Source organism: Limulus polyphemus, unplaced genomic scaffold (assembly GCF_000517525.1).
Source record: "Limulus polyphemus unplaced genomic scaffold, Limulus_polyphemus-2.1.2 Scaffold2042, whole genome shotgun sequence".
NCBI lineage: Eukaryota > Metazoa > Arthropoda > Merostomata > Xiphosura > Limulidae > Limulus > Limulus polyphemus.
Window position 1 is genome coordinate 47,099 of NW_013667652.1, and position 26,100 is coordinate 73,198.

Consider the following 26,100-nt stretch of genomic DNA (forward strand, 5'->3'; position numbering starts at 1 on the left):
TGACCTCTTTGTTCAATACTGTATATATATATCCGTGTCAGTGTATATTACTTGTACCTGATGACGACAAAACCTTGTTGAAACGTCGTACATTTGCTGTACATTATTAGTCTCAAAGTGGGTTTCTTGTCATCAAATTTGAAACAGAAAACCTAATAACAAGCATAAGAAACAGACATGATAAACCAAAGAATTATGGGTCACAAAGTGAGGAAAGGAAAAATAATAAAGAACACAGGCAAAAGAGATGGAAAGGATCATATTTGAGAAGGAAATCCAGAAAGAGATTGAAAGGTTATGATTATTGAATGAATGGTAAAGTATTACCCTAAGCAAATCAGTAGTGTGAACAATGTCCCACACTCAGGATAAAGTATAAATCATCATCATTTGAAAACTCATGATAAAATACTAAAGCTTTTGAAACAAAAATCAAAGTTTCATTAACAATGCAAATCCCAATAAACTGAACACAGGTAATAAATGTAAACACATATGTACAATACAATGCTGAGGATAAGAATGAAGTTTCACAAAAGCAAGCAAATAGTGGAAGTTATTGCACATGGAGGTGTGTCACCTTCCTATTTCTGGAGGGCTTTTGTCACATGATGACATAATCATACAGCAATTCACGTGAAATTAGGTGAAGTTGCCTGAAATCTCTCTAGCAGACATATGATGTGATGAGGAAGACAACTAAAACTGTATGCAAAGGTGAGTTATTGTTTTGGAATCACATTTTTAATTTTTTTTAACATGAAAATAAATAGACCATTGTGCTATTTTAATTGAAAATAACAGTATAAAATGATTTTGATTTATTGTACTGGATTTTTATATGGGTTTATCCCTTCCCTCACATTCAGACATAGATGTTTTTTGCTTTTGGCAATTGCACTCTGAATCTTGAATCTCCATTTCTTCTACAAGTGTTTTACATTTGTCAGGGCCTTGCAAATCCCTCATCAGACCAATAATTTTCTAGAGAAGATTTGATTTTTTCTATAACAGGAATTGCAAATAATAAATTTAAGCAAAAAATATATAGTGTTTTACTCACTATAGCTACTCTGAAAAATGCACATCATGCCAAATCACAAGACAAAACAGGAATTTGAAGCTTTGAATTCTTAGCTTCACTCCTTGTTATAGTTGCAATGAGTTTCATGTACTAAAGTACTGTACACCTCTATATTGAATAGCCCACATTGCTTATGTTTTACTCCAACACTGAATGTTTGACACTAACTTGACAATTAGGCCTTTTTATAAACTTTTTGAGATCATCTCACCTGTGTGTAAGCACAGAAAAAAAAGAAGACAAACACATTTTGAATCACTTCAGAAACAAATATGGCTTCAACACAGAAAATTGCAGCATCATTAACAACAATACTGAGTAAACAAGTACAACATAGCATGAAAAATGTTTTAAATTTAGAACCTTCCAGTAAGAAAGACAGGGATTGTTCTTGAATATTTACTGAGATGTTTTGTTTTTAATTACAAACTGTGGCAGCACCAGAAAGATTAGCATAAATCTTTTACCAAACATACTGAAACAGGTGAAGCTGATATACTTTACATCTTTTTTTTTTTGAGAGAGAAAGAGAAAACTCTTACTCGTCCAATAGGCACATCCACCCAACCAAAATCTAGTTCATGCTCATCTTTGTTTGATTTGTAGTCTACCCCTTGTACGAAAAGTTCAACAAGTGGTACTATATCAGTCCCCAGATTTCCTATTCAGGGAAACAAGAAAAAATTAATATGAAAAACATCATTCTCAGAATTCCTAATTTAAAAAAATTTAAAGAGTGGAACATATATATTCATCAAACAGATAAAAAACAGTATTAGAGATTTATAAACAAAGTATATAAGTTTCAATGTATTCAAAAATAATTAGTTCAACATGTATAACACTGAAACATTTGTTTTATAATAAATTATTGTATTTTGGTTATATAAAAAATGAGTGGATATGTTTAGCTTATTTGAATACAATGAAATAAGATTTTTCTTAATGGAACACAAAACAATGTAATAGAAACACAGTTAAAAAAGAAAACAAAAATAGGCTAAGTGCAGCAAGTACTTTGCATATTAAAATCACACCAATCAAACTTCCAGATACTTTTTTACTAGATTTGAACATAACTATTATTCATCATATTTTAATACTTTTTAGATGACAGCATAAACTTTAAAGTATTTATTATGTAGATCTAGCAACAGTAACAAAAAAGTAATAAATATTTTGACAACAATTACAGGAAAGGACTAAACTACTATTGTGACAAGTTTAAATACAATTACTGTGAAACTAGCAACAGTGCAGAGTCTTTACTCATTCCTAGTGATAAAAAAATATTTTTAAACTTATACATTCGAAAAATAATAATTAATCACAGTACCTTTATTTCTGTTAGGAAAAGACTTTTTCAGAAGACCTCTGATAGTTCCTAGTTCAGCTAACATATCTATATGAGCAACCACGTGGTCAAAATCTTGAACAGTTAATTCCCCAGTTTGAATCTTTAAGGTAGATATTAGAAGTTGAGTAAAGTACAAGATAAGTTTATAAAAAATAAGCAGTTTTCATGATTTTCAAATCTCTACATTTGTTTTAAAATATATGTAACAATACATGTTGTTTTTTTTAGCACAAAGCTATACAATGGGCTTTCTGCACTCTGACCACTACAAAAACTAAATCATTTACTTTCACAGAAAAAATTAACTATGAATAAGATATAGTAGTATGTTTTATAAACACTCAATGCTAGTACACTACTTTGTTCAAGAAGACATGCAAAAGAATTTCATACTGAACTAGTCTTTAGGACCATTATCTAAGATTCGAGAACCAAGAAAATTCTCCTAAGTAGTGATAAAATCCCAATGAAAGTAGGGTTGTTTGTACCATATAAGGATACAGTATATATATGATATACCACCCTTAAATGAAAATGGAATTTATAATTATTTGATGAAAAGAATTTGAATAGTTACATGTAATTTCTAAGAAGTTATGAGTGAAAGAAAAAAATGTAATAATATGTCAATCACACTACACTATAATATCCAGTACTGACAAGGCCCTTTGCCAGACCTTGTTGGATCGGCTGGGATACAACAGACATAACAGTGGTCAAGGCACTATCTATACCATCAATTGCATGAACGAGGACTGTCATGGTGTAAACTAGATTAACTCTCTCAACATGGGCTCAGTCAATTTGACAGACCATGTGACCTCTTTGTACTTGTTTAAAGTCTTTATAGTTTTTATATCACTAACTTTTAACTTAGTACAGTCTGCTCTCGATAAATGCTCTACTTATTTCCCTAGTAACTTATAATAAAATTTATTTCTGATTGAAATAATGTCATTTAACATTAAAAAAAATTAACTTGCTCATCATTTAGTTTTACATCTTCAAGAATGACTTTCTACTTTAACTGGCAAACTGACGGTCTAAGTAGAAAATTGCTCCTAAATATGTAAAAACTAAATGCAGTGCAAATTAAAATGTCATTTAATTAAGTCAAATATATCCAAAACATTCCATTTTGCACTTTGACAAATTAAATATTTTTTTATCTTATTAGTGTTTTTAGTTTTATATAATTTGATATAATGGTGTAAATTCAACAATTTTTCATATGTAATTCTTCTCTTAAAACTGTAAGTGAAAATTTTCTAATATTATTATTTAGAATTTTGTTTAGTAATGTGATAGATATTACACAGCAAAAATAAGAAAAAACATTTGTCAAAAAAAAACAATGTTTCATAAAACAAATGCATTGACAGAAAACAGTTCTTCCATCCCTAAAAAAATAAATGAATACTTTAACAACTGTTTAGAAAATGCTAATGCTGGAAAATTATGATTTAAGCTTTAACTCAGAATATCTAATACTCAGATAAGGTCTGTGCTTCAAAACAATTTTAATACCTAGAAATAAAATATGCATTCTGGATAAAAAGACATTTTAAGTTCAAATTAAAAGTACTTTAATAATTCCGAGTCTTTTTGAATGAATAGCTTTACTTTCAGAACACAAAATACAATAATTGGATCACTGCTGATTTTTATGTACTTTTAACTTAAATAAAGCAATGTGTTTAAAAAGTACAGGGTTTACTTGAGAGGTTCTTTTAATCAAATCATGATTCAGAATTCTCTAGTTACTGAAATAATGATTTGAAAAGTATCAAAAACTATGTTTTTACTGACATCACAAAATTTAACAGTTTCGTTTGTGTTACTGAAGGAAACATTATAACATACCAACATGCTGATTATATAGTAGTTCATAGGTATATGACTGCTTTTAGGAAGGGTATGTAACAGTTCTTTTTGATGCAAAATATTCATACACTCAGATTACATGGATATTTTAATACTAGAAATAAACGACCTGATAACACCACATTGTTGTTTTTCTTTAGTTGGACTCTCACAGTTTTGCTCTACAGCTTCTTCAAGAGAGTTACACTAAAACACACAAACCATAACTGACAGTACAAAGTTATATTTCTAGTATTAAAATGCCTTCTATACACCAATATGCACTACAGAAATTAAATAATTAGATAATATGCATGTTTTTAAACTGGGGATGGAATTTTTAAGACAAGGATATCCCTTGTACATAATGTCATTAGAAAACAACGTAATATGGCTCAACTTTGAGAACCAGGATCATCCAGAAAGAGACCTGAAACAAGTCATATACCAATCATGATAAGCAAAGTATGGCATCTTGTAACATGTGAAAATCAATAAAAACAAAAGACAGTGGCAAAAACTATCCACACATCGTAATCATGAAGGATCTCTATCACGAAAAACAACACAAGTTGCTACCACGAAATAGCCATTTAATCATCATATACTTCAAGCAACTGGAGAATGAAATGAGTATTTATGAGAAGACATATTGGTTAATTCATTGGAAGCAATGCTTATGGACTTCTGTGTATTTATGAGAAGACATATTGGTTAATTCATTGGAAGCAATGCTTATGGACTTCTGTGTATTTATGAGAAGACATATTGGTTAATTCATTGGAAGCAATGCTTATGGACTTCCGTGTATTTATGAGAAGACATATTGGTTCATTCAATGGAAGCAATGCTTATGGACTTCTATGTGGTCAGGCTGTTTTAACAGTTAATGGTAAACTGTCGTTCTCATATACGCTGGGAGAATGAAGTGTTTTAAGTATGACAGCCTTTTGCAATGGAAACTACATTGCAGGGCTATTGTCAAGATGCATGGTTGTCAGATAGAGCATGATCAATAATGACGTGTTAAGGTTCAAAATTGTTTTATATACCTTATTCAATCCTGAATATCGCTCTCTCTCTCTCTCTATATATATATATAAATATATAAACACACACACACACACACACATATATATATATATATAAAACTCTTAACATCTGAAACAAACCTGTTTGATTACACCACTGCTCCCTGCCATGAAAGCCCCAGCTTTTAATGCTCCAGTTTGATCTTCTGAGTCCTATACATGTACAATATAATATGTGAATAAAATGTCTTGTCCTCCCTTCTCTGTATCATGTATGCTACTATTTCTGGACATTTCTAATCACCCTCAGACTAAAATTGTCTTTTTTAAACACATACATTTAGCTACCAAACAATATTTATCACCCTATTACTTTCCATATGTTCTCATATTATTTCACTAGCTTAACTTCAACAAAAGTTATAATTTTCCTATACTGAAAATGTATTTCTGATACGTACTTACCTCCTCTCACATAAAAAAAACTATTCTTGTTCAGTGCTGCCATCTATATGCAAAAAAGTTTCAACATGCCGCAAGCCTTCTATCTCCCTTTCATTGGAACTGACTGCTTCCAATGCATCTCTCATGCAAATCATCATGCGTCTACCCTCCACATTGAAAGAAGTATCCTTCAAAAGCATTTGAAAAACACCCTCTAAGAGGAGACAGTCAGATTCTAATATCTGTTGTGGGAGACCACACCACTTTTGAACCAGGTATACTCTTCACCCATCATAGAAAGGTGTTGCACATATGGGCAGAAAACAGAGGAGCACATACAAGTAGGAGAGAGCTAAGGTCGGATGTTGATCCGAACCATGTAATATTTATGCAACTCTATCCAAGAAAATATAAAAGTGGGTAAAATTAAAAGGATGTGTCCTAGGTTTAGAGTGCAATGGACTGTACACGGCAAATCAACTACAGTAAACCCTCCTACAGCGCAGGTTCGTCCAACATGGATACGCTTATACCCGCAAAAATAAAACCAACCAATTGTCTTCCAAACACAGAAAATTTGATTATTCATGGTTCACCAAACACACAAACATATGACTGCTCTAGATCATTATAACTCTCTCAACATGGACTCAGTCAATTTGACAGACCACATTTACTTTCATATTCGTTTAAAGTCTTTATACATTTAATACTTCTAACTTTCAAGTTTGGCAGTCTTCAGTTAACATTATAAGTCTTTCACATACAAAATATAATATTTTTTTAGTGAAGTATTTTTATCTGTTATTTTCTCTACTCTATCTCTATATGGGATCAGTCAATTTGACCAACCTCATAACCACAAAACAAATCTAAATTACCGTTTTTTTTTCTTTCTAGAATGACTTCAAATTGTAACACAAAACTACATTCATTTACCCTATGTAGCTTTAAGCTCGTAACAGTATACATCTATTTATAATTACATTTTATAATTAAATAATGCACTAAAAACACAGACTAATAACATGCAAAAAGTAGACAATTTCTCCTAACTCTCAAAATTTTTCTGGCTTTTTAACTATGCAACAAGAGCTGTTTCAAGTTCATCCAAGCTAGTCGTTAATGTTTCCATGGGAATAAACCGTGTATTATAAGTGAAATTGACATTTATCTGTTCAGAACACAACATAATATAATATGTCATTTGATAGATGCAAACATTGACTTTCTATTGGTTATAGATGGTATATAATTAACCATAAGAGAGAAATATTAACAAATCCTGAAAGAGAGGATGTGACAGGAGGGATCTGATTTTCTATTTGATAGCTCTGTAACCAAACAAAATTGAAGGCTACAAAAATTATGGTTTGTCTGAGCAAAGACAAATTTATAGTGGGTATTTTATGTTTCATTTCATCATTACTGGGGAGGGGTGTGTGGATAAAATAGAAAAGAGAAGATATCTAGAGAAAATATGTCACTTGTGTAACACTAGGGGAAATTCAGGTTTATATTAAATATTGCCTTATAGAATTAAGAACTTAAAACTTATATACTATTAAAATATGGAGTATTAGCTAAGATTTTATGCTATGCTAATTGGGATAACATAAACAAAAAGTAGTTTAACAAAAATTTCAAATGTAAGACAAAAAAAATCCTGTGACGTAGGCAGTAAAGGATACCTGTAAGGATATAAATAAACAACCTCCAGCTTCCTGAGTCTTACTCCATCCCCACCACATGTCTAATTGGTCAGGCTAAGTTCAGTCCCATGTAATCACTTTATTTTTGCTACTTTTCATAATTACCCTTAGATAGCAGTATGGAATGTAAATGTAAAGCATCTCCAAGTCTTAGTGAAGCAAAGAAAAGCTGCAAAGTTATGAAATTAGCTTAGTAAATTCAGATCCTTAATAAGTTATAAAGCGGGATGAGTGTAACATCCATAGGCTGGGAATATGGTGTGAATAAGTCTTCCATATGTATGATTAGGGGGAGCGAAGAGAAATTTTGTGCAAGTGTTAAGGCTTTTCAAGTGCCCAGGAGGAATCCGTTCACGAAAAAAATAGATAAATTATTGAATGTGTGGACCAGTGTACAAGGGAACAAAAAAAGGTTCTGTTATTGAGAGAGAAAGCATGTAGTTTGTATGAATATGTAATCTTTAAGGAAGGTGGAAGTGTTGCAGATGCTAGCAAGTAAAGGCTGGTTTGCCAAATTTAAGCAACACTTCAACCTGCACAATGTGAAGCTGGGTCAGCCGACAGCGATGCAGCTGCATGGTTCAAGCCATAGTTCCTTGAATTCATTAAGGAAAATAGATATGCCCCTCAACAGGTGTTTAATGCAGATGAGACAGGGCTCTTTTATAAGAAGATGGGCAACAGGACATACATCACCAAGGAGCAGAAGGTAACATTCGGGTTTAAGGCCTTTAAGGATAGGCTCAATTTGCCTTTTTTGCAGGAATGCATCAGGTGACTTTAAATGCAAGCCTATATTAGTGTATTGCTCCACAAACAGACAAATATCACTTATTTTTGCCTTTTAAGGCAAGAATAAGTGATATTTGTCTGTTGTCTGGTGTTCAGATAAAAATGCTTGGGTAACTAGAATGCTATTCAACGACTGGCTGCAAAATCATTTTGTGCATGAGAAATACCTGGTGAAGAAGAACCTCGACTTTAAAGTTCTTCTAGTTTTGGATAATGCTCCTGTCCATGACCCTGACACACTGCAATTCAGCATCCTAATGTAAAGATAATATTTTTTACCTCCCAATACCACATCCATCCTGCAACTGATGGACCAAGGAGTGATAAAGACATTCAAGTCATATTACACAAAGAATGTCTACTGACATGCAATGCAAGCTACGGTGACTGGAAAACTAAAACAAGTTTTTGAAAGCTTATAATGTTAAGGACTGTATCGATATTACCAAAATATCATGGGATGAGATGAAAGAGTCTACCATAAATGCATGCTGGCATCATCTTTGGCCTGAAGTCGTGAATGATTTCAAGGGCTTTCCGACAGTTGAGAAGGAAGTTGCGAATATTATGAGACTAACTAAAGAAATCAGAGGTGGGGGGGGGGGGGGTGATAATATGAGGCATGAGGAAGAGGTTGAGCTGCTGGAATCCCATTATCAAGAGCCAAAGAATGAAGAAATTAAAGGGCTGATAGCCTCCAGCAACAGTGATAGTGACGAAGATGCTGAAGAGACAGAACCTGCTAAACCCATCATGACAGTGAAGGCTGTGTCCGATTTCCTAAGGAAGGCAGATGAGCTCGCAGAAATGGCTGTAAACATGGATCCCCATTAACTTTAAAAGAGGGTTTAATGACATTCTAGCACCATGCAGACAAATCTTGTAATATTTGTGGAGGAAAGTCAAACAACCGAGAATTACTGACTTTATGAAGCCCAAGTCAGCCGATGTAACACCTTCTGACCTCATCCCATTAACTTCTACATCTGCTTCATTGGAGTTTTAGGCCAAATTTTCCAATGATCCGTCGGCCTTTTCCTAACCTCTCAGCCTCCAAATATATTATCATCATCCTCGCAAGTCTTCCTCTCATCAATGAAAGGTCTTTGTCTTCATCATTCATAGGTGAGTGTTACAATAAATTGCAGTACTGCATTACTTCTTTTAACATATTTTCATTTACAGGCGCAGGATATAACATGTGAATGTTATAATGTTTACGATTTCATATTTTTAGCTCATATACTGTACTGTTTAGGTAGGGCTTTTCATTTATGTTTTAAAAAAAATTCATATATAAGCATTTATCGGAGACTTAACACGGTTGTGTTACCATATCCCTATTAATGCTGTAAGGTACTGAGTTTCTCCAACATGGATTTGCCCCACACAGCTTCCTCAACAAATGTATCCCTCGTGTTGGAGGAGGGCCCACTGTACATCCAAAACTCATACCCTGGGAACCAACATCCAACATGGGGGTAGAATGAGGGTCATACCATCGGTACGTCAACTACAATTCAAAACCCAGGCCACCAGGAACTGACATCCATATGGGGGTAGGAAAAGGATCATACTGGTAGCAAGTTAACTACAATCCAAAACCCAGCCATCTGGTGAGGCTAGGAAAGAGAATCACACCTTCTTCACCTCAACTTCATGAGGCCGGAGGGAATCAAAAACCTCCAGACCCATAAACAGGGCACATGTTAATATAAGAAATTGAAATTCCCAGCAGCTTGGAATTGGAACCCTATTTTTTAAAAGGAAACCATACTGATTTATTCAATATAAGGCATGGCAGGGATGGGCAGCTATTGCCTTCTGCTTTACCCATATAGTTCAAGGGTGAGTACAGTCCAGGATGGCAAATTTATTAAGCATTTCCATCACAAGGATAAACCTACAAGCAATCTTATGGAACACCCCATCTCTGCAGTGTGCATTGTGTGGCCATGGAAGTATGTAAGGCTTTACAGTGCAGATTTGATCCAGAGTGGGATCCAAACAATGAGTAATAATAAAAAGGGAAAAGGAACCTGAAGAGAAATAAATAATGATAAAAAATAACTTACCCAGCCAAATCTGAAGAATGGCTACAAGCAGAAGATGATAGCCCAAAGAAGAAGAATCCACAATCCTATGCAAATAATGAAAGATGAAATTATTAGGGTAGTCCACATGCTCAATTGAAAAATTTCCTCCAAGTGACGATGAAGATGAGATGCCAATGAAAAGGTAAAGTGTTGAATTTGATAAGAGGACACCCAGAACAAAGAATGGGAAGAAGACAATAAAGAGGAATAAGCCAATCAAATTAAAAGATAAACTTAATTGGTGAGGGTGAAAGGAGAAAGATCACTATCAGAGGATGGCTTCCATGGAATAAAGAAGTGGGAACAGGCACCACAGAAGGAAGCCGTGTGGGCATAATAAAAGCAAAGAGCATGTACAGGACATAGAAGTCTATCTGGATCGAATAAAGGTGGGAAATGAGGAGGAAAGAATGATTCAGATAAAGGAGAAGATATGTAGAATGATAAAGAGTACATGAAACACTGATGGTAAATAAATCAGACCTTCAATGTCCACAGGTTAAGAGGAGAAGTAAATAAGTCTTGAGGGAAAGGTGAAACAAGGAGGACATGAAGAGTGGTTTGAATGGAGGCAAAGTGAGGCAGTGAGTGACCACATTAACATCCCAATCCAGAAGGGCAGCCCACCACAGCAGACTATGAATCTGGAAAGAATACATCAACAGGGAAAAGTAGAAGAGGTAAACACCCTATGGTATTGGGAAAAATGAAATGTGTGGAACAAGGCCACCTGATAACCAAAGATTAAGGAGACAGAAGAACCCCAATGGAAAAGCTAAGTGAGGAAATCTGCAACACGAGGAACAGTGGGTTGAGCAAGGGAAAACTATCGACCCAGAGACCAATGGCAGACAATGTTCCATTTACATTGATAAACTTCCATAGAGGAAGGGTGAATGGAATGAGCCAGAAATGAAGCTACCTGTTGGAACAAACCAGACCTCCTCAGCAAGGACTGGATGAAACCAGGCATGCAGAAAGAGGACAAGGTGAAGCACCATTGACCGAGGTTGATGAAGAAGAGATGGAGTCAGAGGAAGATGTAACAAAGGGGTAAGTTGGAACTGAAGAAGCTGCAGAAACCACAGCTGAGCTGACCAGTAATGAACAATCAGAAGGACTTGACACAGAGTGACATGGTTGAGGAAAATCACCCAATGAAGAAGTCGAATGGGAGTATAAACATAAAGGTATTTGTTAGTCCAGTCCTGGCTGAAAGCATTGACAGCCAGAGCATGAGGGACCAGAGACCAAAATAGAGGCAATTTGTGGTTGAAGGACATGGTAAAAGCATAAATGTGAGGAGTACCCCACTGAAGGCAAAGCCACTGGAAAAAAGAGGATCAAGAGACCACTCCATCGGATAGACTTTGTCTGGACAAGAAAGCCCATCCACAACAAGATTGAAAGCACCCAGAACATGACACGCAATAATATGAATATGTAGCATTTGGGCTCAAAAAAAAGAAGATCCAATGTATGAATATAGTGAGAGAATGGGTGCCACCCTGGTAATTGAGATATGCAACCACTGTAGAATTGTTGTAATGGATCATTTCCAGATAATTTCTGGCCAGTTTGAGAAAATGAACCAAATCATGACATACAGCAAGAAGCTCCTGGGCAGACTCTTGTTCAGAAGGAGCTAACAGTAGCTAGTTGTCCATATAATGATGAAAGGTCAACCTGAGAGCTTGTAAGTGGCAAGTGAATACTCTGACTACCCAACAAGAAACATACGAGGCCAAAGCAAACTCAAAGGGCAGTGTGCAAAACTGATAAACCATCTCTTGGTGGTCAAACCGAATATAGGGTCGCAACTGATGAGATATTGGGATATGCAAAAAAGCATTCACAACAGCACTCTTGGTTATCTATAAACCTGGAGAAAAGGCCCAATTGAGGGTGAGAAACGACTCCACGGTGAAAAGAGGCAGAGTGTGAAATTGACTGAGGCAGGACAAATCTATTACAGGCCATCATTCTCTGGTGTTCTTGGGGACAACATACAGCCTGGAGAAAGATGATGAGCAAGTCTGATGGTTTGTTGTGACAGTCTTGTACTGCTGCTGACAGATGCTGGCTGGTGGTAGGATCCCAAGGCATGGGAAAGGGTACCTGAGACAAAGGAAGGGGAGAAAAGAAATTGTAGAACAAGTCCCTCTGATAAAAACCAAAAAACCCATGGATCTATGGTGAAAGATTGCCAAAGGGAAACAAATACATACAATCAAGCTCCCACATGACCAGAACCCACTGAGTAGTCACTGGTACCGTTGGCGACGCGCCTACCTACGTTCAATAATATGACGAGATAAGAAACCCCTGGAAAGAGGAATAGGTAAAGGCTGAGAAAGACTAGGATGGGAAACAGGAATAGGGGCTTGTCTTGGCTCTAACTGCAACAACATGCAACCAAAAATGAAAGGATAAGAGTGTTGATTCACAAACTCCACACATGATTCCAAAGTTACAAGTACACGATCAAAAACATACCGCCAAAGAAAAGAAGCCATACGTAAATCTCTGAGACAAGGGGGTGACAAGGCCACATCTTGACCCAAAACATCCCAACAATGAAGAAACCACGTGTGCAAAGCAAGAGCTGAAGACAACAATCTAGCCAATGAGTAGGTAATAGCAGAGAGGCTTTCCCTCAAAAAACCATCAGGGTCTCAGTGGATTGTCTCGGAAAGAAGATGGATAGTAGATAAATACCATTGAGGGGAAGTAAGGGTAAGATGAAGGCATGAAAACTGGGCATGGGTTAAATGCACAGGAAAATCAGGGACTACCCCCACACAAGTAAAATCGACCCTAACTGTTGAGAGTCAAGAAATGAACAAGCAGCCTTATGGTAAGTTATGTAAACTGATTTGTTGACTGTGGATGGTGAGGCGTGCTGGCACTTTCAACCAAATTGGAAGCAAATTGCTCAGCATGAACCCTAATATCTGGGGAGGGTGGGAAAACTAAATAAGGAGAGAAAGAACTATTGTGCAACAAAGAAGAACGGGGATCATAGGAAATGGATAAAACATCACATACCTGAGAAATCATATCTAAAAATGTGGTATGAAGCTTAGCTGAATCGACAGGTGAGGCATAGGAAGGCATGAAAAATGCTATCAAAATCTTCATTGGCCTGAACAGGTTTGGTTTGCTCAGCAGGAAATGGGGCAAGTTCAGGAGAAGGAGGTTGACTCATATAACAATCAATCTCACTGTGGATAATTGCATTTAAATCCAATGATGGGTCTACCCCATCTGCATCCTGTAAAATATTGCTAGTAGGAGGTATGATACTCGAAGTGGTACACTGAAACTCAGAATTCACTGTAGAAATATATATCAAACAAAAGTGTTTGATGTAAATAATGCGAGTGTGAAAAAATAAAAAAAGACCAGGAAATGAAGTTTAAATAAAATACTTCTTCAATGGAAAGAAAAAAATTAATGAATAAATCCCACTTCATAAATCAAATGATTAAAATCATGAATGTGAAATACACAAATAGCACCAAAGAAACAACAATGTCTGAACATGAGTAAAACCAAACGAGAAGTGATAGTTTGGTAGAATTGAATAGAGGGAGTCACATGCGTCATGAGAGTATGTCACTCTCTTATTTGTGGAGGGTTGATGCATGATGATTTGCATGAGAGATGCATTGGAATCAATCAATTCCAATGGAAGGGAGACAAAAGGTTTGTGGCATATGTAAATATTTGTTTGCATATAGAGGGCACCACTGAACAAGAATAGCTATTTATGTGAGAAGGGGTTATGTACCGTATCAGAAGTTCTTCAGAGAATTAAATATGTTTAAGTCAATATTCATTATGAAAAACTTAAAATTCAAATATGAAATACAATGACCAGAAACTGTTATAATTTCATTCCACCATAACATCATCAAGTGCTACAGCATTACATATAACATAACATAATGTTTAGATACAATAAATGACTTTGGTCCAGCTAGGCTGTCCCATCCTCAAAACTAAACTAAAATTATTATATATACAGCAAACAGAAAAAAAACTCAAAGCCAACCCTTATCATTCATATACTTATCACACTTTCTCTTAAACTCACTTAAACTTACTGCCTTCATAACATCCAAAGGCAACCCATTCCAAAGGCCAACCACCCTGTTAGAAAAATACAACTGGTTTAACTGAAGGTGACTTTTACCTTGCCAAAATTTACATATGTGGCCCCTAGTCCTAAAATTCTTACCATTAAGTATGAAAAAAAGATGGTGCTTCAACACTATCAATCCCCTTTAGAATGTTAAACACTTCAATAATATCTCCTCTAAATCTTTTTTCAATAGAAAACATTTTCAGAGATCTTAACCCCTCCAACTCAAGCACTATTCTAGTAGCTCTACTCTGAATCCTTTCCAACAACTCAATGTCCTTCCTAAGATAAGGAGTCCAAGAATGAACATTATTCCAAATGTGGCCTAACCAGTAATCTATACAACAAAATTATAACCTCTTTGAACTTGTATTCAATATTTCTGTAGATTCAATCTAAAATTCTATTTGTCCTACCACTAGCAAAAGCACACTGCTTGGATGGCTTATGAGATTGATCAACCACTATGCTAAGATCCCTTTCTTTCATAGCACTGTTAAGGTTATTCCATCTAAGTTATGCTTATAATTCAAATTAAGATAACCTACATGCATTATCTTACATTTATTATAATCAAAACCCATTTGCCATTTATTTGCCAACTCATTAAATGATTTAAATCCTTTTGTAAAGCAGCCAGCAACACCCAAGCCCTTAATATTATAAGCAAGTATAAGTAATTTACTGACCATTCTTTCATCTATATCATTGATGAAAATAAAAAAGAACCAAGGTCCTACGATTGAGCCCTGAGGTACCCCATTTGACATTAATCCAGTTTAACTGAACTCTTTTTATAACAACCTTCTGCCAGTATAGTAATTTTATATTTTTTTTGGTTTTCTAAAATGCATTTTGAAATCTACAAAAATTAATTTTTATTCCCATTCTACTTGAGAGAGGGTTACAGCGAGGCTTAGCAGGTACAATGTGTGAGTACAAATAAATTTTGTAACATCGTAAGTACTAGAAATCATTGTATTTCTATATATATTTTATTGTTCTATATTTTAATAATATTTTTAAAATAACTAAAAAGTAAGCATTTATGAGTAAATAGTAATAATATATATATACATTTTCATGAGCACTTACGCACTTTGTAAACCTATACCCCCAGGAGAATAACTAACTTCAAATTCCTACCAAATTTATTGGATTGGTTCAAACTTTGCATACAGCCATGTCATAAACATTTTCATACATTTTTATGAGTTTAGACAATTCTTGTTGCAATCACTATACTGTAAACACGTCAGTAAAAGTCTCTTCCCTGTGTTATCGGAGATGGGGTTATGATAAACTCTGTGGGAAAGTTCTGGTAATTGTGCTGCACAAGCTTATTTGCTATCAACAGTTTTGCATGAAGGTGTCATGTAAACAGTCTAATGGCAGAAGATGTAAAATAAACATAGCAAATAGATGTGAAAAGGTTAGAAATAAAAATGCTCAGAAGTATGTTGGAATTTTGTAATCAATCCTAAAAAGGAAGAACAGTACTACTCATTTCATTTTGCATTTTTCATCCTTTAAAGTTTTATGGTAGTTACATCAGTGAAACTATAACCTAGAATAGGGGTGAGAAATAATTTTTGCAGGGGGCTATTCCATGAATTTTTGTAAGTCGTTGCAGGCCAGACATTTCTACTATATTAATCACATTACCTGAACATCAATTGTATAAAGACCCCATTATGTTTTTTCCACAATTACCAGGAGTCATGCCGAGCAGGACAGAAATGTTAGACTGGCCGCATCTGGCCTGCAGGCCGTATTTTACAAACCCCTGCCCTAGAGGCTTAAAAAAGAAAGTCATTAAGAAATCTGCCTTACTTTAATATGTTTTAGTTAAATCCTTATTTAACCATCCAAAAAATCCATTGTATCCAAATGTGGGTTAGATGCCCTTTATTACAAGAAAAAATCTAGTATTTGAATTAGAATGTGGTGTTTACTTCCAAAGTTACCTTGTAGAAACAGGTCTCCCTTTACAGACACACAAATCAATATACATATCTGTGACATTAACAATTTAGGTGCAAGTAAAGCTGTTCCTGAACACTTTGTTAAAAAACATCTCTTGTACCCCATCTAAAAGCTACATATTTCTCTTAATATGTCTTGAAAAAACATATAACTAAAACACTTACAATTATAGTAAACTATTTCTAAATATTAATAGGTATTTTTCTTATTTTCATATATTCTTTCTCCATAAAAAAGATTTGAACATTCAAAAATGTCACTTACCTTACAAAAAACTAAAACTTTCTTCTTATTATTATCCATTTTGAGCTCATATGGTAATTTGATTGTGCCTGTGAAGTTATCGAGGTAGCGGTTCTTTAAAAATAACAAATGTTAAACAATGATGAATCTAAACGTTGTTTGAGTTTTTACCTACAAAAAAAAAAAAAAGATACAATCAACACAGCAATAACTTTTAATACACAGTAAAACTGATAGGCTGATGTAGATTATGAGATAGGTGGCTTATTACCTGAAATGATAAAATATAATAGTTATTCAATTAATTAATTTCCTCAAAACATATCATGTAACAAGGCTAAGGATTACTTAAAAAAAGGATTGAAAACCAATCCACTTCTCAAAACTACCTGTATCAGGTTTCATTAAGACATATTCACAAATTATAAATATTGATACAAACCTTTTACATTTAAAAAAATAAAATATTGAAAAAAACTTACTTACATTAGAAAAAATTTACGTATTGTAGTTAACAACAATCTATTATTTTAACACTAAAGTTTGTTCTAAAATGTAGTGAACTTATTAATTATATTATTGATAAAAATAGGACTACATTAATGATAATTAGTTCCATCTTGAAGCTAGAAAAGTGTTGATATTTATTTGCTACTTATAAGTCAAAATACCTAGTAGACAAAACAAACTAAATTGCCAACCATGACACTGATTCAGAAGTCGATCTTAATGTTCTTTTTTATGTTAATTAATGTCCTATAATAGTTTACAAATTAAAAGAATGTAAAGTACTAATATCTTCATGTCCATATGTTAATATAAAAATTAGCACAACATTTACGATTTAGTGGGTTGATTAGCTTACAAAACATAAGATAACAAATTTCGTCTTACAATAATATATGTAAGCAACTCAAGAGATAAGTTTCACTATATCATGGAAGCACAAGGATTTTTTATAGTTTTTATCTCAACCATTCTAAGGCATACTTAAAACTAACATGTAAATTCTCATTACACTCTTAACTAAACAGCTATTCTAATTTAAAAATGCAGTAAAAGTTTATACCAAACTTAATTCACTTTATGAATTAGAAGATTCTCTTTTATATATACAGTTTTGTCATTCCTAGCTATTACAATGATTTTAAATTACCTGTGACATAAAGCTGTGTTGCAATTATGCAAAGCATAATTTCTTACACTTGACTGGTTGTTGAAGGCCATCTGGTGGTTGATCCTATATACCTAGTTATATCTAGGGAAACTAAATTCATATTGTACTTTAAATGTTTTTAATGGGAGTATTTTGTGTTTATAATTAAAAAGACACTGTGTTCTACACTATGGTTTCAATATAACCTTTAAGACTATATGTGGGTAGATCCTATGAATTACCTAGCCAGGGAGAAGAGAACAAAGAGAGTCTTCTACTTCATAAAGCTAAGCCACAACTTAATGAACCATGTTTGGCAAATGATCTCCTAATGCATGTTTAAATTGGAAGGTAAGCTGCTAAAACAAAATTAAAAGAAGTTTACTATTACTTGCTCAACTAAAAATTAAAAATACTGAGACAAGATGATTTATGATGATAATAAATTGTGAGGCACATAAGTCTACTGGTACATAAAAACAACTTTTCCTTTTTTTGTCACCTAATTTTTGTATAGCTGCTGGATCAGAAGCAAAGATATATATACAATATGAAGTCAATGATTATCCACATCATCAGGCAATCCTCGATAATAGAAAATTGGAACCAAAATTTCTAAGTTCTCTACCTGTGACCAAATTAATATCTTTATTGCAACATTACTTCTTTAATTACAGGATTTTCAGAATAAAAACAAAAGAATTCTAATTGCAGATATTGAAATCTTTAAGTCCACTTTTCTTAGGCCTAATATTAGTTAAGTCTTTATTAAGTATGGCCTATATTCAATAAATAGATAAGTTAACTGTAACTTGTGTGTATTTTTTGCTTTAGTTTAGTTAAGGCTAAACTCTACCATACTTGATACTCTCAATGAATAAATTTAAAATGTTATTCTTAAACCTAACATTAGAACTTTTTTAAAAACTCTGAGAAGCATTTAATATATTGTTTTACAAAATGTCTAATGAAGTATATTTACATCCACCTTTTGTTTACATTCCTTGAAATGAAGTGAGCATGCATGTGCATTCAGATAGTAAGGTGAGAACCCATTTTTAGGACAGACAAAAACTGTCTATAATTATATTAGAAAAGTAAAAACTTATGACTCACATTGATTTTGAGCTGGGACTGAAATGATACTTCATCATTGGGGATTTTTCATGTATGTGTGCAATTAATAAGATGTGTTTGGTCATTCCTACCAAACTGTATATTTTGTTTAACTGATTACCTTTTTTGGCATTCGCATGTCTAATTCAATAGTTGAACTGAGAATTGCTTCAGGCTCATTCAGTATTGTAGGATGATGTGTTTCCCTGTGCATCTCAATAGCCTCCATTACAGAATAAATTTTTTTCTTGTAAAACTTTGCTCTCCAAACATCATCAATGGGTGGTGTCTTTAACCAGTGATCAACATTTTCCCGGCGAGGTTTAATGACAATATTTCTAGAAAACATCAAAAACTTACAATATAAGATGTTGAAATTATTTCTGGAACACCTCAAGAACTTCTACTGTAAAATTATGCAATTATTTCTGGAACACATCAATAATTTGCACTGTAAAATTCATGAAACAATTAGAAGCTTATATTTGTTACAAAAATATTAAGAATGATTACATAGTAATTACATATAGCTTCTAATTTTAAATACTATAAACCAGTGTTGTATAATTAATAGTCCATAGGCCATATCTAGCCCCAAAATAAGAATATCAATATTTGGTGAATTGAAAAATAATTATCATTTCATTGATTGGAATACTTATGGAGTAATAAGACTTGTATCTGAAGAAGACAAAAAAAAAGCCTTCAAATGTTTTCCTTAACTTATTATGTAGTTCTTCATTGGTCATAAGTTGGACAACCCTCCTTTAATCAATGGTCTTCACAACTCATACTCAAAGAATTAAAACACAAAAAAATGAAATCACTTTTATTCATAGCAATATAATTCAAGACAGTCATACTTTCATAATTTAGTTCTTGCCAATATTTTACTACTAAATGTATTACACTTATAATATGTAAAATTTATAAAACAACAAACAAACTTTAATGTTGAATAAAAGAACTTAATGAAAACCAATAAAATTAGTTATACTGAAATTAAAATTTCTCATGAATAGCTTTTTTAATGAACACTTCTAATTACTATTAACTTTTCTCCAGTAACAAGTATTTCACAAATTATACCACTTAACTTTTTAAACAAATCTCAAAAGTTTGACAAAACAGAATATATATTTCACAAATCATCCCAATGTAACATGCACTTCAAAAAAGCTAAAATTAACATTTTCCTAACCTGAAACTGTATTTCTTATAGATACTCACTTCACACACACACAATGGTTTTATCACTTCTGCATCTATCTATGAGATTTGCCTGCCACCAGTCTTGAGCTAACTTGCACTTGAAATTCACATGTTTCATGTGAACTGCACTGGTGCAGGATGACATCATCATGTGACAATAGCTCTCTACCAATAGGAGGGTGATACAAACTCCATGTGCAGTAACTCCTCCTATGCACTTGTACTCAAAGTCACTTCATTCTTAGATGAGACAAGAAAATAAGGTGCACCAGAAATAGAATGTGTGAAGAAGTATATATCAAAAATATATTTTCAGATTAAGAAAATGTTACCTTCTGAGATGATAACTCACTTCCACACAAAGAAATGCTAGAATTCCATGTTGAATTGGTGGAGGAGCTGGTGGAAATTTAAATCTAAATGAGCTATCTAGAGTAAATGCCCAAAGGGAAAGAACATGGAGTGTGACACCCAATGGCATGGATTCCATAGGGGCACACCCTTGAGAGACCGTATTTTGTCTTGATCAGGATATACTCTTCCCACCTAAGGAAACAGTGGTAAAGGCAATAAAAACCAAAGAGTCACATGGATGGGCAGAATAAAAACATGATCATCCAAGTATTTGCACACAAGTGGGTGGCAAACCAAGAAGTGTAGTGTGGATAGGATGCAATCAGACCATACAGGGGGTGCTCACCTCAACTCAACCAGTCACATTCAGGATGTAGAAGGGCACATTAAGTGTTTGAAGGTTGACCTGAAGTCCACTGACAGTGTTACTATTACCCCACTTCTCAATGTATTGTGCTTCCCAATCTCACTTTCCAATGAGTAAGGAACTCTCCAAGGTCTACTACCCCAGCAGCTAGGAACTGGTAAGTGGCAAGAGTCTCCCATTTTCCACTAAAGAAGTGTTTGTATCCTCATTGGGTGCCTGCTGGAAAGTTCTTTTACTGGATACAGTGCAATGAGAGAGAAAAGAAATTCTTCACCAAGAACTGTGGAATGACCAGTAACCAGTTGAAGATGATAGGTTGATAACCAGACACCTCCCAGGTCAACATGAGAACCACCATGAGATGAAAGTAAAAAACCCTGGGATGGGTGTATACCCTCTCAATGGTATGTTTGGTCAAAGGATCTAAGACTGAATCCACAAGATACTGAAGATAAATGGGGTCAGAGGGAAGAGAAGTGGAGAGAGACCATGGGTGTAAAAATAAAAAAAGCCCTCTGTTAGTAGAAAGTAAGAGCAAAGGTAAGTGAAGTGAAACAGACAGGCAACCACACGGCCCAACCCAACAGAATAGTTACCAACTAGATAAGCAATGAACCAAATCTGAGGTAACAGGAGGACAAGAAGAAGAGGAATACCTAGAAGCAGGAATGGGAAGGTTGGGGTAGACAGATCTGGCCAAGGAACAGGAGTCAAAGGGCAAGGTTGAAAAAGACAAGAAATCACCAGTGAAGAAAACAAAGACTGATGATGGTCTAGATCAAACAATGTCTCCAGAGAAGCCTGAATACTACTGAAGACTTCCAGGTAAAGAATGGAGCCAAACAAAGATCACGGGGATATGAAGGAAGAAAGGCACACATTAATAAGGAGTACACCCCAATAGCATAGGAATCAAGTAAGGGGTTAGAGAGCAGAAGAAGAGGTACAAGCTAAGATGGTGAAGAGAAGGGATTGAACCTCTCTGGAAAAACCTCTATGGAGCATGATGAAGTGCTTCGGACAAAAGGTGAAGGGAGAAGAGGAAATGTACGAGAGTGGTGAAAGAAGGATAAAGATGCAAAAATGGAAAACAAGAGAATGAAATAGAGAACAAGAGTCCACTATCCAAGCAGACAAATGAGATTCCAAAGATTGTAAACCTAGAAGACTGGCTGGAAGTCAGGACAAAAGAGTCAAGAATGTGAGGGGGGGGAGGCATGTAGGTACAAGTGTGGAGTTGTTTGAGAAAGGAAGCACGAACTTTAATATTAAGCAATGGAAGAAAGACAAAATAATCCTGAGTATAACTTGCATGGAGTACAGAACAGGAAGAATCAAAAGACACAGGCTAAAGATAAAGAAAGGAACATACATGAAAATTATATCTAAAAAGAGAATTGAAGATTGAGGACTTTCTCTAACTGTAAAGCAGTACCCAAAGCAAACCCAGGTGGTAGGAATAGTCGGTTAAATTTGCTGTCCTCCTGATCATTCACAAACAGAGAAGAAAAGAAGGAGGAGACCCAGTATACATGAGGGAACCCACATCAAGCTGTACAAAAACTGAAAAGGCCCAAAAGCCTCCAGAACCCATAAGAAAAATAGGTCTTGTGTTTGTAACTCAGTTACCTTCACAGAACAAATTAGAAGTCACCATCACTTGAGAATTCATTATATTAAGTAATACTTTTGAAAAAAAGCTTTGTTGAAGATCGCAAGTCTCAATAAATTGAGCACGGATGCAAAATAATTAACATGTCTGTTCAAGGTACACTGAGGAATGCAAGTGCTTAAGGGGAGTTATTGCTCATGGAAGTTGTGTCACCTTCATAGTGGTGGATGGATATTTTCACATGATCATTTCATCATGCACCATCAAAGTTCATATTAAACACATGAATTTTTGATGGGAGTCAGCTCTAGACTAGCAGCATGCAAATTTCATAGGCAGACACGAGAGGGATATAGCAATTCTGTGCATGGAGATGAGGTATCATCTTGGAAACAAGATTTTTCCATAAGCTGGTGATGGAAATATAGAACAGGTATTTCAAAAGTGAGCCATCAGCGTTTTTACTTCCTAAGATTTCACATAATGAATGTTCTATAAGTATCAATTGCCATAGCTCAATCAATTTATTTCAAGAACTAGCTCACTGGACACCATATATATAAAAGGCATACAAGGCATAATATAACAGGTAAAAAATTCATACTCCCATAATTATTTCAGGGGGAACAAAAGCATCATGCTGCTATCCATTGAGCTTGTAAGTCTAACTTGTAGAGTCACACATAATTCACATGTAAACCTACCCTCATTTTTCTATAAAATGGCTAACTGCCTACTGTTACTAACTGCAATGTAAGGGACCAGAAAGAAAAATAAAACCTACAAATTCATCCTTAAAAATAAAACAATTTTTAGGAGAAAAGAAATTTAAATTGAACTACATGTATAATCAAAACAAGTACAAGGATCTTTTTAAGTTTCAGGTCATTTCTGAAAACCTAAAAATATGCATCCAAGAAACAATCAAAACTTCAAACATACATGCACTTGAATATACTTATATATACTTGAACTATTTCAAGTCGAAAATCTTCCATAAAACACACAAAAACAACCTTTAAACATAACCCAGATAATGATAGCATAATCTTTATACTTTAGCCCTTATAATTTGATTGAACTACTTACAATGCAAGAGTAAACAATGATAAATCTCTTGAAAATGGAAACCCAAGAAGTTTTAGTTATGCTATTTCTTTAAAGCTTTAACCCTATGCACAAAGTGAACATGTCACAACCTTTTTTTTAAAGAGTTACATTCCAAATTTAATTTCAAAAGTTTATTATCAATTCATGTTAATAAACTTAGCATTAAAATGTACTTTGTAATTACAAGTTTTATTTTCTTATTTTCAAAAGGAAATATTGAAATAATTTCTGAATCTGTACTTCTGTTTGTAACTCATCTTGCCTGTGTTGTCTCTTTTTTTTTATTTTATTGATTCCCTTATATGGTTTTCAATGAAAATACAAACTATAACTATTGGCAGATCAGAATATAAATGTGAACCTCTCATACTCTCAATTTGCTAAGATATAAATACATTTGTTCAACTTACCAGTGAAGTTCCTCCCATCTATCATAGTTTTGAACACACTTATCTAAACCATATATCCTTATTTGTTGGACAAGTAGATAACCATTAGAATGAGTAAATATAAACACATGGGCCCCCTTGCACCCATTTGTTTAGTTTTGACAGTCAGAGTCGGCATTTGAAAGAAAATGTTGTGTTGACTGAAATCAGTGCTCTGAACAATAATGGAATATTTTAAACTTATTTATATCTTAATTAGAAAGCCAAATAAATTATAGTGTTTTTGATACATTCTATTCTTGTGCATGATATATTTTTTATGTTATGAAATATATATATTTAAAAGCTACATGAATTAATTTTTGAGAAAAAAATAGGCTTAGTATATCATGCATCTCAGTGCATCTGGGTGCTAAGTTTATTTCTTTTTTATGAATATATTTCTTAAAAAATGTAATTAAAACATAAAAATTAGAAACTTATTAAGTATGATAAAATTTAAATAGAAAAACATTTCTCCTGATAACTCATATGGGAAGCATATGCAATATTGTCATGTGGTAATAACCTGATTGTGAGAAGGTGAGGGTGTTTAGATAAATAACTGTAATTGCCTGTTATGATCTGCAATCATTCTAGAAAGAAAAAGAAGGTATTTCTTATTTTATTTTATACCTTTAAACTTTTTATTTCACTGTACTCTGATTAGTTCACAACAGTGAGTGTCAAGGTAGAGAAAATAAGACATAAAGTATAAAGTTTTACCATAAAACACCTGCAGGTTATGCTAATGAAATATGATAAATGTAAGATGAAAAGAAGCATTTTTATTCACAGCATAAAAATTACCTTTAAATCAAACTGACTCAGTAGAGGTTTCAAAAGTTATAATTTTCCTACACTGAAAATGTATTTCTAATAGGAACTTACCTCCACTTACATAAATAGCTATTATCCTTCAGTGTTGCCCTCTATATGAATTTTTTTTTTACGTAAGCCACATGACTTCTATCTCCCCTCCATTGAAATTGACTGATTACAATGCATCTCTCATGTAAATCATCATGCATCAACCCTCCACAAATGCGACATACTCTCATGACCCATGTGACTCTCTCTATTCATGAAAAATTCTACCGAACTATCACTTCGAGTTTTGGCAGAAGATGGAAGCACCAGTTTTCAGTGGGGAGGAAGGGTGGGAAGTGTCAAAGGAGGTAAGTACCTATCGGAAATACATTTTCAGTGTAGGTAAATTATAACTTCCGATACAGTACATTACCTCCACTTACATAAATAACTAGAATCCTACAACAAATAGGTGGAGGGACCAGTGTGAAAAAAAGAAATAAGCATCCTTTGAAAATGTCCAAAGAACATTCTATAAAATGAGACAGTCAGATTCTTAGATCTGATGTGGGGAATGCACCACTTCTGAACCAGGTATACTCTCTGCCCATTGTAGAAAGATGTTACATGTATAGGCAAAAACAGAGGAGCACATCCTATTAAGAGAGTAAAATGGGTAAAATGAAAAGGATGTGCCCCTATGGGTAGAGTGCCTAGAGCACAATGGACTTTACACAGAAAGACAACTATGTCGCTGCTAACTGACATCCACGCGGTGGTAGGATGAATATAATACTGGCGGTAAGTCAACTACAATCCAAAACCCAGCCACTGGGTACTGATATCCATGTAAAGGTAGGAAAAAGGATCATACAGGTGGAAAGTTAACTACAATCCAAAACCCAGCCATCTGGTGGGGGTAGGAAAGGGGATCATACCATCTTCACCTCACATTCATGAGAACAGAGGGAATCTAGTATCCCCTGACTCATGAATTGGGCACATGTGAATATGATAAATTGATAGATTGATCTGGGAACATGACATTTGCAATCAAAAAGATGTCTACATAACGTAAACCCTCTCCCTCAAACGTGAAATTGACCGGAACCACTCTAAGCACATTAACATCCTTGGAATAAAAAACCTTGAGGTATGAAGGAAAGGAAAAAATCTTAAA

The 26,100-nt window shown here is 34.2% G+C and overlaps 1 protein-coding gene across 1 annotated transcript in view; it reads right to left on the minus strand.

Annotated features, from left to right (window-relative positions):
- LOC106465759 (39S ribosomal protein L1, mitochondrial-like) overlaps window positions 1–26,100 on the minus strand; it is a 54,847-nt gene that overhangs the window by 9,800 nt on the left and 18,947 nt on the right. Inside the window, exons 4-8 of the mRNA XM_013925993.2 lie at window positions 19,149–19,365; window positions 16,777–16,869; window positions 5,477–5,548; window positions 2,421–2,541; window positions 1,627–1,745 (exon numbers count right to left, since the gene is read on the minus strand). Coding sequence (XP_013781447.1) covers window positions 1,627–1,745; window positions 2,421–2,541; window positions 5,477–5,548; window positions 16,777–16,869; window positions 19,149–19,365 — 622 coding nt within the window. The remainder of the gene's footprint in view (window positions 1–1,626; window positions 1,746–2,420; window positions 2,542–5,476; window positions 5,549–16,776; window positions 16,870–19,148; window positions 19,366–26,100) is intronic.